A 14,330-nucleotide genomic window follows, 5' to 3' on the forward strand; every position below is an offset into this window, starting at 1 on the left:
AAATAACATAGGTATAAAGCTTCCAAGCAGATGTTGCCTGTTGGTGGGGCAAGTAGCATAGACTGCAGTAGGTACGAGATGACAGAAAATAAGTTCCAGGACCTCTTTGTTGGGCCACCCGGAATTATTTCTCTCCAGTTAAAGAACTGCATTTCCCTTTCCAGTACTAATTATCTGAAATTCCTATTATCTTTTTCAAAAAGCAAAGTACATGGTAAAATACTGCCAAATTTTCATTCCACCAGTAAAAACTGAGCACCAGAGTTACCTGTTTTGTGATTCAACTTCAACAGATTACACTGGGCATACATTTGGTGCCTATGAACCCTGATTTTTCCTATTCATCAAACAGTTTTTCAATGGCTATTGCCAGTCTCTCAGGTATTATCAGTTTTCTGGCAAGCTTGTGATTCGGTCTTCAAGGCTTCCTTATCTGATACTTTCTCACGTTCACTCATTTCCTCAGCTCTTGATCTTGCAGCTAAAATCCCCTGCCATTGTGCCTTCTCAGGTGGGGATTTCATTATTTACTAAGATGTCCATTAGCCAATGATTTATTTTTCTTAAGTCTGCTTAAAGTAAGTCTGATGTCCTTTACCAATCCGTTTAACTTGAGGAGGCAACTGATACCCTTGTGGCCTTGTGAAATGGCACCATGATCCCTTTTTCATTTTGTTCAAGTGTCTGTGGATTTTTTCTGGCATTCTTAATTTCCGCTACATATAGTCCCAAGCCAGTTCCATCTTAATAAGTACAAGTAGTTCTCAAACCCTTGTTCTTTTCTAATGAGAAATAGCTCCTCTTCCAGTCCTTCAGTATTTATTGTGGCTTTTTTCAGCATTCTCAGGTTCTTTTAACTGATTTTTCTTTTCCTGCTGCTATTGTTAGATGCCAACATTTACATGTGACTGTAATAATTTAGTGTCTCTTCTTCCACTTCTCTGATCCTGCCAGCTCTTCTTGTGAGGCTGTATGAATATTCCTGCCTCCCTTCTGCCATCCCAAATTCCTGCAGTTGTGAGTTGTCTGCCTCAGATGTTAGCAGTTTCTGCCTAACCCAATGGGATATTTACCTTTGTCTCCATTTCTTTTTGTGGCCAGGTTTACCGTGTGGTGCTGATGCTTATGGAAACATCATCTTGTTGAACACATCGCGTTCGTGTGACAGGCTTGAACGCAGTATTGGTACTGTGTCTGTCCACCTTGGTGTCACATTTCTAGTACCAAAGCTGGCTGTTCTGGTGGCTGCTGTTGGCCTCTGATGCTCTGTCACTGCTTACAAGCAAGTCCTCAACAGTTCCATCTGAATGTTGTTTGGTCACCACTTAGAGGTGAATGGTGGGTGAAGTCAATCTTCTGGCAGATTTGTAGCACAGGGGGCTGCATGCATGTGAGTCCTGGGCTTGTTTTCTTGCTGAATGGGGTCCTGCGTGATGGGGAACTGCTTGGAAACTGAAGATTAGACTGAGTCAGAAACAGTGTCACACTGAGGTGGATATTTGTTTAGGTGAAAAATACAACTGCTGGCAGTCAGGACAGCCTTTCTCCTGCAAGAACTAAAGCTTGGATAAGGGAGGACATGCACAGGTTGAAAATCAATGCATTTCACAGACTCTGCTAAGAGTATAATCCTTTTCAAATTAATGCCTACTCTTACTGATAGCAATTCTTTTTATTACTGGCTCCTTGCTAATTCATCCTCATAAATAGCAACATTCATTTAAAAAAGGAGGAAGGATGGTAGTGATTTTTCTCCTCAAAGCTTAATTTTGCTCCCATAAAAGAGCATTTCAGGCTCCATACTTCTGTGCCTCGGCAATTCCGATTGCCAATAAAATCAACTGTGAAAAACGAATACTTTTAGAATGATCGGTTCTGGCAAATTAAATGGGAGTACAAATGTCCTGCTGGGCCCTTTCGTTTGCCATAACAATTCTGCAAGCAGACCTTCATTATTTCTGTTGACAAGGCCTGAGCCAAAAGCAAATTCAAATTGCTCCATTTTCCAGAGCTTTACTGCTTTGGAATGCTAGAATATAAACCCAAAAGTTAGTCGGTTGCCATTCTTAATTCATCTGAAGATCCCATCCAACAAAGGAGGTGTCATTTCTCCATACTTTCCAGAAAAACTATCCCCCTGAAAATCTGATAGCATGTCCTGCTTTACAAAGTTTTTCTCAGTAGACCGCTGCCATCAATACCCACCATATATCTTCACATCCTCTACAGTGAATTATTGGTCTGTATTGATAATGGAGGCACACTTGGAAAACCTTTCCATTTCAAGAGAGCCTTCATGAAAAATGGTTTAAGTAGCATGCAAATTTTACAGCTCTGAAAATGGAGTTGTGATTAGACAAAGATTTGTTGGATTATAAATGTACAAATGTTTATTATGGCTGGTACTGAGAATAAACAGTTGCCTGCATGTGCCAGCTACTATGGAAATATGTTTTTAAGTTCTAATGTGAGCTGTAAACCAAAGCTACTTCAGTTAAAAAAATTCAATACTTAAACTGTGGGGAGAAGTAGTCAGTGCCAGAGAAAACATTCCCATTTAATAATGTTTGAACATAGAGTTGTGATGCAGTTTGTAGCAAGGCAGTGAGAAAAACCCACAACTAATCCTTCATTGCAGCTGTCTGAGCTTTTGGTCGTCTGCCATACTTTAACAGTGACTTCTTTTTCCTGGTGACTCAAGACTTGAATGACCTAGTGTGGAGAGTTTAAGCTCTATACAAAAAAGGAGTTAAGTAAGAAATAGCCAAAGTAAGTTGGGTTGCACGCCCCAGCAAATCAGGGGTTTGTGTCTTAAGTCCTCTTCAGTGCCTAGGAAAAAACACTGAAATAAATAGATACCTTTTTATTTATTTATTTTTGGCAAGGAAATATTCAGTGGTTTAGGCATCCATCTCTCCTCCTTCCCCTCTTCTCTCTCCTTAAAGTACTGATGTTATATGGAAATGAAATTCTGTAGAGGGTTCAAACTTTGAAGTTTATAAATGTTAACCTTTCCTGTAGAAAAACTTTCTAAGTTTTCTTTGATTATTTTTAACTTTTTCTTCCCATTGATATATCTCATGGGTAGGTCTTTTCAGCATCATGAAGTAAAAAATGTGCTTTTTCTTCCTGATTAATTCTTTTGCAAAGCAATGGAACTTGCTTACTTTGAAGTGGAAATATGGGAGTCAGAGGAGTAATTTTATATGACTGTTAACTTCAAAGGAAAAGAAAAAAGGGGCTCTCTGCCTTTGCCCCATTCTCACTATCACTTATCTTAAAAGGAATTAAACATTTTAATATTATCCTGAGCTGGTAGAAATCCTGTAGTTTGACAAGTCTTAGAATTGTTGTAGGAATTTCTTATTAAGGGTAATTTTTTAATGGTCATTGATAGCTACGTATTCTGATCTTCCACAGCTGTGTATTATGTTGTATCTTTGCATCACAAATTATTTGGTATTAAAAAAAAGGTAAATCATTGAAAAAAAATATCAATCTATGCTGGGCCCAATGCCCATGGCAACAAATCTCCAGCATAATAGCTTTTGAGGTACAGTAAGCAATAAGGCAGTACAACACAATAACCATATATTGCTAGGACAAGCACAGAAATTGAGGGGATTTCAGCCTGAGAGCTTAGCAAACACCTAAAATGCATGAACCCAGTGTTTCTGTACAAAGGGGAGCAAACACCTTTTGGTTGCATGGATTTGAACCCCCTACTGCCTGTAGCTTTGATGTTACACACCACAGTGTCACTTCTCAGCCTGCTGAAGCAAATTTGTATAGTCTCTGTCCAGACACAGCAGCACAAGATCTGTATGAAATGGGGGCCAAGTTAACAGGTTAATAGAGGAAAGGGAGATCATATCTCAGTCTTGACCCCAGTGGGCAGATTCTGACCAGCCCTTTGCAATATGTGGTTTCCCTAGAATAGAACGGTACATGACTTTTATCACACAGTGACACATCAATGGCTGGATGTCACCATCACAAAAGTGCTTCCAATATTTCCCCCTTTCTTTTTCTTCTCCTAATTTCAACATGCAGATGCTAGTTTCAGCTTTGATTCCTAAGTAATTCATCTCCTACTGTTTTGATACTATCATCTTCAGATTTTGTATTCATCGTGTAATGTATGTATTGTTTGCCATTCCCATTATCAGTGATCAGCCAAGTTTCACACACAGAAGGAAGTCTAATTCAAATGTATCATTAAAGAGCTGTTTGTCCCCATCTGTTTAATAGTTTTCCCAAATTCCTTGAATCATTATGGTAAAGTGAATACTGTGAATACAAACAGATGATGCTCCAAAGGAGGGTAGATGTTCTAAAGCAGAACTGGGCTGGCAGTCTAAGATAAACACTTTTTAGCTAATATTTTTAATATCAAAGTGTCTTCTACAAGAATTATGAAAGTAACAGACCTGTCTTTTCTCCATAAACTTGTGGGCAAACTGAATGATTTGCACAAGAACACACGCACACACTTCCTTTCCTGGTGTTTTTGTAACTTGAGTTTTATTTAAATACCTCCGAAGCATTATGTTAATGTACACTTTCTTCTGGTTCATGAATAACAAGTGTTTCTGAGTCTCAAATAAGATCCTTCTACAATTTGTGTTCGTAATTATATTTTGAGTTTCATTTTTACACGTTCAGTTCCTGGGCCAAATAGTTTTGACTTTTCTTTTTGAGTGATGCTACACAGAACTGTAACACCTACTTGCAACTTTCAGTTAAGCAGTATCTTTAATGGACGTTCCCATGTTTATTTTTCAGCATATTTCCATGGGATTACAGATGGTATGTTTAAGTTGGGTTAACAGACTCCATAAAGTTGCTTAGTGTGAAATCCATTGTTGGTTTTTTTCTTTTTTAATTGCATTAAAAAAAATAGTTTACAACAGAAATTCTAGGTTATTTCATAGTGTAGAATGCATTAAAAGCATAAAGTCATGCGTATGTCAGAGTTGTATTTACAAATCTGTACAGTTTCTGTCCTTTTTTATTTACTGCGGCTCTTGCCAGGCAACAAGATTCAACTCTTACCACTCTGAGGTCAAACTCTCCAAGATAACACATAGCCATTGTCTAAAAATGCTTTGTTTCGCTTACCAGCCCTGAGGCTGACAGCTGCAAATAAGATGGGCCCAATTCTGCACTCCATTTCATAAAGCCTACCTTCCATGGAGTTACAGGTGATTACCACTGTGACTCAAGCCAGAGCATGACATGAACTCCACCCAGGCACCTTTTCTTACTCTTTGACTAAGGCTGAATGGCAGATGAATTTATTTCTGACCTGCAGATTATTCACAGTTGCCAGACTTCCTCTTGTTCATTCAGAAATGTAAGGAAGACCTCATACTAAACTCACACAAACTATGCTAAGGGATTCTAGAAAACATGTTCCCCTCTCTTCCTGTGTATTTTCAGAACTGTTGGAAATGGAACATGCTGTTGGAAAAGCCTCAGTGCTTTTACACCAACACCCAGTCTAGAAGTTGAGTGCATTTTATCAACCAGACGCAATTTCTTTCTTTCCCAGGTCTGCTTTATCTTTAAAACCACAATAAGCAGCATGCAAAGGGGCTGCCCATCTCCCACAGCCAGCATCCACCCCTCCAGCCAATGCAAGAGCAGAATGGTGAAAAATCAGTCCTTCCACAGAGTTCACATGGCAAAAGTATTACACATGGCTTCAGTTGCCAGAGGTACTACTGGCTGTGAACTAAAATTCAGTATCTTGGTCAGTTAACATCGTGTTCAGAAAGCAGCCGACTTTATATAGGGTTCCCCTGGAAAGTGCTTCATCAGTGTTTGGCTCTGTAAAACGAGGCTATTCATCATAACACCTGGATTCAAAGGTGCTCTGACTCCTCTCCTGCTGATACTCAAGGAAGAATGGCACTTACAGTATTCTCTGAAGTCCAGGGAAACATCATAATTTCTACAGGAAGATTAGTTATAAGAATGACATTCACTAAGGCTAAAAGAACACCTTCCAGAAAAGTAGCATAATGATCCAACATTTGTGGCTTGTTAAATTCACAACGTTGAAGAAAATTACCTTAGTACTCATTGCAATACTATCCATTAAAGTCTGGTAGCAAATAGTTTTTCTTTTTAAGACACATCAGGTAATAATTTGTTATGATGGTTTATCCTGACCAGCTTGGGCAGGGTCTAAAAAAGGAACAAACACCAAATATGTGGTTGCTCCAAAAACATCCTTCTTCTATTCCTCCCTCCTTCTTTTCCTCTTCCACTGAGAACAGTCCAAAGAGGCCTGACCAGCCCTACCATTACATTATAACCAGGTAACACAGAAATTAATCAATTAATTTATTATTAATAGGAGCAAAATGTAAAAGCGGAACAAATTGAAGATGTACTACTGAGCACGCTGTGTCCTGCTGGTGTCTCCAAAAGACCCTTGTGATAAAAATGTACAGATTCTTTAGCTCTGAAAAGTCGAATATGCTAAACTGCAATTTCAAAAGGATGAAACCTTTTCTGTCTTCTATGTTCTTTTAGCATTCTTTTTTTCTTCTGCTTTCTGCACTGCTGGATTTTAGCATCCATGAGTCATGCGATCCTTCTAGCATCAATAGGTTTTTTCTTCTGATCTCTGCCGAAAGGCCGCTGGTTAGACTTTCTGCATTTCGATGTGCTGGTGGTGATAGTGGTGGTAACAGTGATGTCTGGGCTGACACCTTCCATTTAGTTTATAGACAGAATTTTTCTGCTGCCGTTTTTTGAAAAACCACACTGCCAGCACAGCTGCAACCAGTAACAAGCAGAGAAGAATCACTATTACTGCTATGATAGCTCCTTTACTGGACTTGGGACAATCCTCTCCCTCACATGGCTCAGAAGTGGGGATGGGCTTTTCTTCAAGGCCCTGGGTGAGATTTTCTTGCTCAGCTAATTCCTGGGATGCTGTGTCAGTAATGATGTCTGGAACTGGTGCAGTGGTTGCTACTTGTTCTGGGTAGGTGGTTGTGTCTCTTGGTTCTATGTATGGAGTGTGATCAGAGGGGCTGACTGTCACAGAGGTTTCTGACATGGATGTTTTTAAGCTGGTTATGTCAAATAGTGTCGTTGTACTGGGCTCCTGAGTCATGGTTTCCAGAGATGTAGCCGGATGTTCCCATGCGGCATCATCATAACCCCTGCTCACAGTAAAGCTCTCCAGACCACTCACTGATGTAAGTGGTACCAGTGTCTCTTTAGCCCCTTCATCATCTGTCCCTGTTGTTGCTGCCACAATCTGTGTTAGACCTTCCTCTGGAGCTGGGCTGCCATTTCCTGATTTTCTTACTTCCACATGATTTGGTTGGTCGGTTGTAAGAACAGTGTCATCTTCTGTTCCCATTGAACCATCAACTTTATCCCCCTCCTCTTCATCATCCTCTATCACCTCTTGTGTTACTGGATATCCATCTAACCATGACTCGTCGGTGATGGCAACTGCATCCATCGCTGTCTTTGTATCATTAGTTGTGAGAACAGGTCCAATGGGGAAATCCTCACTGTCATAAAACATTTTGGCACCACGTTCATCATAGGCTGTCTTCACTCCAATGTGGTTATCACCTTCAGAAAACTGTGCTTTAGTGGAATCATCTGTCTCTTTCTCTGATTTAGACTCACTGAAAGTTTCTGATGGAAACCAAAACAAGTTTTTTTGGCTTAAGAGTGACACAGGGGACTCAGTTGGTGCCCTGCTTCCTTTTTCAGAAATGTCTGTGTGTTGAGTAACCCCTTTGGTACTTCCAGTTCTTCCTTCCTCTGAACTTCTACTGAAGGAAAGCTGTAGTTGCTCCTGCTCGATTTCCTCTTTGCCATTGCTGTGGTCATTCTCGACAATAGGTATTGATCTGTCATCGGGAAAGTTATCTTCATAGTCAATGTGTGCCTCGGTTTCATCTAGAAACATCAAAAAAAAGCCTCATAAACCAACATTTAATTCTCTGGAAAAACACTGAGCTCATTTATTACAAGAAGCCAGGAAGAAAGGTACAATGAGAAGTGACTTTTAGGCAGTATTTTTCATTCTGTGTTATTGTTTATTTGAAAAGTGCATGGTCCTTGAGCTGTTACTCAGTTTCAAGTTTTTTTAAAAAATCACAATATGTGTCAATGCTAACTGCTAATGTCTTACCTTTCCAGATTTAAAAATGCATATAAATAACTCACTATCTGCAGTTAGGAGACTTCCTTCAATTGCTTATTGTTTTCTCAAAGTTTTCTCTCCCTAGTATGACTCTTTGCCAGACTTTGGAAAAAACCTTCATCTTATTCAAGCAAGAAATGTGTGTGGAGAGAAACGTATAGCAAAAAATTTTATCAATTATTAATTGATAATAAAAAAAACAAACCCAGACAAAACTAGAAGTGTTACAGCAACCCTTTTGAGCCAGATGATTTTAAAGAATTATATTCAGTACCTTATGCTCAAGATATCAAGGTACGTTCTTATCATTATACTGCTTTCCTTCAATCACCTTGGTGTTACAGTGATACAACAGCTGGGGCCAGAACAGTATTTCTTATTCCATAAGAGCTCTTCAGAGCTTACTGAGGCAGGCTCCACCACCAAGGCTGACACTGAGTTCTGCTTGTTTTCATCTGAAGAAAGCAAGATGCACCCTGCAAGGCTGGAAAACTCCGTCTGCAACACTTAAAGTCTAACACCTAGTTAACATGATAATACTGTCTGTCGGTAATCAACTCTCAGGCTTCCAATTTTAAAGAATTAAACGTTGCCACGGAGAAAAGAGGAAAAAAAAACAACACAAAATCAAACTAGTAAAAAAGCTGAGTGCAACAGAGAGGCAGATTCATTGCAGAGCTTGAGTTTGATTTAGAAATACTCTAAAGACCCACCACTCATAGCAAAATAGACTTGACTCAAAGCATGAAGCTAAATGTTTGAATTTGAATGGAATAGTGCATTGTAATTTATACTTCTTCCACTATTCTAAAGCCTTAGCTCAATGAAAAATTTTCCAAACTAGACAGGGTGGTTGATTTTCAGCTCACACAAGTTTTACTCGATAGAAAGTTGATGTAATTTCTGGGATTTATACTGGCATTAGAAGTCATAAAAAGTAGTGCCTTGGGATATGGAAAATAAAACAAACTGAATCATGGTGAGAATTTTTTCTTTTTAAGAGTGTATTTATTCTTTCATGAAGACAGTGAAGCAATAGACCTGGCATGACACGGGAAACAAGAAATTAATAGGAGAACCTGTATTACAGATGAATGCATTCATAAGGCCTTATCTTTTTTTGCCTTTTTACACTCAACCAATTTTGAATTACATTTTCATCTGGGGCCCACCTCAATTTCCGCCTGAGTCACATTCTCCTTGGAGACCGGTTCCCAGACTTCTGGCAGAGCCATATTGGGTCTGCTCTTAAGAAAGATTAGAAATATTGTCAAACCAGTCTGACCAAAACCACTTAGCAGTGATAGAGCTCACACCAGCTCACTTTTTGCCAGAACAGCTTAAGCCAGGTGCCAAAACAGAATGAGCATTAGCAAGAGGTATTTTCCTTGGAATAGTGTCTGGGTCTACCAGAAACCAAAGCAGTTATGCTAAGGAAACCCAAAAGTGTGACATAGCCTGCAGAGAGTTAATACCTCTGTGAAAGCTATTGTGCTGGAGAGCTGGATGTTCTTAGCAGGTCCTCTCATCTCACAGGAAGTGCCAACAACAGACCTTCTCTCCCTCCTGGTCCCAGTGTCCTCATCTGCTTGTGTAATCCTCTAGATCCTCCCTATCCTCTCCAAAGCAGGAAAAACTTCTGTCTGGTGCAAGGATGATTTAACAGTCAGGGGCATACAACTCTTAGAGTGGAAAGCTTCCTGGTAGGACTCTCACTTTCCTCATTAATCCTGAAATCTTTTCCAATAGTATTTCAGACTTCTGAAAATGAATGGAGGAAAACTCTGAATACCAAGGCACTTTAGCAACGTATTCATGAAGTTCTGTATGGCACTATCCATCACAATGTAGCACTTCTACTAACCATCAAACACTAGTCTCACTTTGTCCCTTCTCTTGCTTTCACTTCAGAATTTTTCTACCTGACTGGTGCTCTCTTTGCATAGAAATGGTGCCTCAAACTATTTCATCCTCTTATCATCCAGACTCCTGCTAGAAGCTGATATCTGGCATGTTTGCTTCTCCAAAATCCAGTGTGTCTGAGGACAGCCTATAGGTGTTTATTGCATGGATATGAATTGGAACATCATAGTGTGAGAAGCCACCATTTACCAGCTGTTATGGTCATTGTTTTCTTTTTTGAGTTGAATCATCACACCAGTCTGTCTTCACATCTGTGTCTCTTGTAACCTCTGGTTTTGCCACTCCTTTACTTTTCACACTACAGTAATCCAGCTGAGGTTCAAACAGTAATTTTTATGTTATGGTGTTCTAGAGCAGACACACACATCCACGAACAAAAATTACATCCATGTGCTTGCGTTGTTTCCTCCAGAGCTCTTTTTTAGTTAGCAGTATGAATGGGTAGCTAGTATTCATCTCATTGACCAGCACCTTATGTATGAGTGGATCATTGGAGAATGCTTAACAACTGTAGTAACATGCTTTTTATAGATTTTGAAGCTCTTTCCCTTTAGTGTTTCCCATGGCATGTTGTTTCAGCCCTCTAGGAGAAGGTCCTGTGGAGGCACATCAGGAAGAAGCATGTGCTTCTAAGAAAACAAAAGTCCTCACTCTATCAGAACATATTAAAGGATTGTTGAACCATTGGTCAAGTCTCCATCAATCCTTGCTGTCTTTGGGCCTGATCCTGCCTGTAGAGAAATGAATTGGTGTTTTCTTAATGCAAAGCTGAGGGAAGAAAAAGCCCATTGTAGTCTAAAGAGATCCTGAGATTGGAGCTCATTATGCACTGCTCGTCACCACATAAGGGAGTCTTGTTCCCTCTCACAACCAGATTGTGGCCCAAGTTGTAAAGCTGCTCTAACATATTTTCATATTCAATCTCCTCTATTTGTAGAGTTTATAGCAAAGACTATCAACATAACTAATGTTAGCTTATGGGATGCCAGAATGAAAGCAACCATTGAGCTCTCTAACCATCAAAGGAAATGCAGACCCCCTTACTCTGAAGCTTTGATTTATATGATCCTGGATTGACTTATACAGTAATAATACTCTATTCTTTCTTCTGGGCCTCTGACCTCCAAATGGGACTTGGAGTCAGTATTTAGTGACTCTGTGTTACCACAACAATCTTTTAAGTCCAACGTGAGCTTCCAGGAATAGGCTGCACAACTTCTGCACTTCTTTTTGCTCACCTCCTCAGCACTTTCCTGAACTCTCCAGTTCCCTGAATTTTAGCGTTGGTACTGAAGAGCAACAACCAAACTAGACTCAGCTCCACCTCTTATCCAAAAAGTTGTAACCATTATTTATACACATTTTTAAAACCACTAGCAAGAAAACCCCACCAACTTGATTTAAAAGTGATCGCATCTTCCTTTCTACCTAGGCAGGTCTGGTTTTAAGAAGAGCCAGCACAGAAATTCATTTATCCAAGACTAAAATCTTTCTATATTTGATCATTGCTACATCTTGACCATACCCTCATCTGGCAGACTCACGGATCAGTGAGTTTTAATTCACTGTCTGAGGGATTACTGAGTCTGAAATGAACACTTTACAGCAAGAGATGCTGAAGTGACATACTACCAAAGATGTGAAGCTCAATTAAAGGTAAAATCCTTTTAATTCATAATTAATCCTTTCCGGGAAGTGTCCAGTCTTATAGAGCTTTCATGTCCTTCAGTTTTTGATCCTAATGTGAAAAGAGTGACCAAACATAGAGACAGGCAGAAACAAAGAGTCTGGTTTTCCACACTCTAGGATCAGTTTAATTTTTCTTCTAGATAGCATATTGGCATCCAAGCTCTATTTTGAGTGTTGCTATTTTGGACAACCATAAAGTGCACTGCATATTTTATGGGTGTATTTTTAGAGTACAGGAAATTGAAACTTGATTCTCTATAGACCATCATTATAAACATTTGTACTGCACAAAAACATCTTTATTCTAAGAATCTCAAAGTAGCTACAGCAAACATTAACAAGACAACATCTGTCTTTAAGGGTGGGAAGGAAAAGTGCATGTAGACCGATTTGCCTAAGATCAGTCAGATTCGTGAACTACAGTATCTCAAAGAATTATCTATTTGGTTTGGATCAGGCACACAAACTTTTCTCTAGTCAACCACAATATGCTTTACAGAAGTTGTGTTGCCTTCAGTCTTTTGCAATAGCTACAAGAAAGAGGATAATTTTTATTCCAGCAGAAAGCCTGCTAATATAAATAAATAACCCATCCAATTTTTTTTAACTTATTCCATTTGGCAGAATCAGTTCATGCTAGATCTATACTTTACATTAATCTAATACAACCCCCCTGTGACAGGCCTGAAAAGGGAACCAAAGTTTATCATAACAATTGTTTTGACAGGCCATGGACATATTTGTAGCTGATTATATTTGTCTGTCACAACTCTTCCTTTGCACTCTCAGAATGAAAAAAAAAAAGCATTCTCAAATAAGATCAAAAGCCAGAGACATTTTGTTTGATTGCCCTCATTAAAAATAAAAAACCAAAAAGAAATTGTGCTAACTAGTCATGTTTATGGACCACATGAATGTGAATCAATATAACTCTTGAAAACTCAGAAAGCAATGTTTGAAGTAATGCAAATTGTTCAGCCAGGCAAAAAGACTAGTAGCTGCAGATTAAGTGGTCAAAATCAGGCAATTCCTCCTTAAACTGACATCAGAAGGATGATCCTTGAAAAGTTAGGCTACCTTGGAACACACTAGATGAGTATCCAAGTGTTGTCACTGGAGAGATTCCTTAGATGTGCAGAAGATACAGACTCTCCTGACACAGGCATATTGCTGGAAAACCCCAAAACAATCCAGGGAAGGATAGATACATGACATTCTTCTGAGCCAGTTTTAGGGCAGAGATGGAGCATGATTTCCCAGCCATCTCATCTGCCTTCTCTTTGAGGGAGCAAACCCTAGAGAATGTAGCCTAATACAGACCAACCCTGACCCCCGCCACTGAAGTGTTGGTATTAATGCTTCTGCTATTGAACTCATGGTTTATTTTGGGAAAAAACCCAAATGTCATTTAGCAATTGTCAGTTTAGTTTCTGTGCTTGCAGGACAGCCAAAGCATGGCACATATGCATCTGCTTTCAGACCTTACTACAATGTTCTTCAGGATATATTTTGTGAAGCAAATGCATTTGCTCCACAGAAATAGAAAATATAATAAATGGCAAAATCAATGTGTTTCCCTGTTCTCTCCTTAAGGTTGCTTTGTTGGGCTGAATATCCCTGTGTTTTCAGCTAGAACACAGCGTTTTTTCATGGCAAAGTATTACAGGAAACAGAGTTACTTTTTCTCTTTAAAAGCATCTTAATTAAAAATTACTGTCTATTACCTGGTCTGCACAATGTACATTATAGCCATTTGTAACATACTGCTTTCCTAATTTCCATCCTACTTTATGGTATCCAGAATCCACTTAATATAATGCCAAAATTATTTTGTTCAGTTATGCCCAGAGCCAAGTTTTGCAGGTATTTTGCATTATATGTCTATTTGATTGTGTCTGTATCTTTTACATTTTAATTTGCTAATCTGCCAACTGTATGGCTGCACACTTATATCCCAGGTGCCAGAATGGACTGTATCTCTTCTTACTGGATCAAAACAGTGAGGAAAGATGATCACAAAGAGACTTCAAAGAACATTTAAGTGCTATATTTAGACACTGCTATGATGATAGTTCTGTGATTCCATATTTGCTCTGTGTGAGCAACTGGGAATGTAAAGCCAGTCTGACATTTTTACACAAACAAGAAAAACATGCAATTACTGCTGTTTAGTCTGATATTCTGCCTGGACAGCTGAGTATTATAATGGGGTAGCTACCAAGTAGAACAATGGTACTCAAGGTGTAACACCCACAAATCCCAGCAAGCTTTATGAAATTGGATAAATGTCATCACTCTTCCACAGATGATGTGGAGTAAGCAGCAAAGAGCAGTATAGTGACTTTTCCCTAGTCTCAGAGAGTGCAAGATGTAGGAACCTTATATCTCTCAAAGCTCTGACCGGAGTTTTGTCCCTGTGGTCCCCTTGTGTTGGGGTAAGAGCATCGGGACCACTTCACATTTCCCAGTTGCTCACCCAGCACAGATGCAGAGCAAGGGCACTGTATCATCTTACCAGGCTCTAAACATAGCA

General features: G+C 39.3%; 1 protein-coding gene across 1 annotated transcript in view; it reads right to left on the reverse strand.

Moving 5' to 3' along the window:
* Positions 1-4,497: 4,497 nt before the first annotated feature.
* The window catches only part of SUSD5 (sushi domain containing 5), a 41,441-nt gene continuing 31,608 nt past the window's right edge, over positions 4,498-14,330 (reverse strand). Inside the window, exon 5 of the mRNA XM_042044015.1 lies at positions 4,498-7,938. Coding sequence (XP_041899949.1) covers positions 6,656-7,938 — 1,283 coding nt within the window. The 3' untranslated portion in view covers positions 4,498-6,655. The remainder of the gene's footprint in view (positions 7,939-14,330) is intronic.

The sequence above is a fragment of the Corvus kubaryi genome, unplaced genomic scaffold (genome assembly GCF_017639235.1).
Source record: "Corvus kubaryi isolate FWS band 111438036 unplaced genomic scaffold, C.kubaryi_AGA036_p1.0 37398, whole genome shotgun sequence".
Lineage (NCBI taxonomy): Eukaryota > Metazoa > Chordata > Aves > Passeriformes > Corvidae > Corvus > Corvus kubaryi.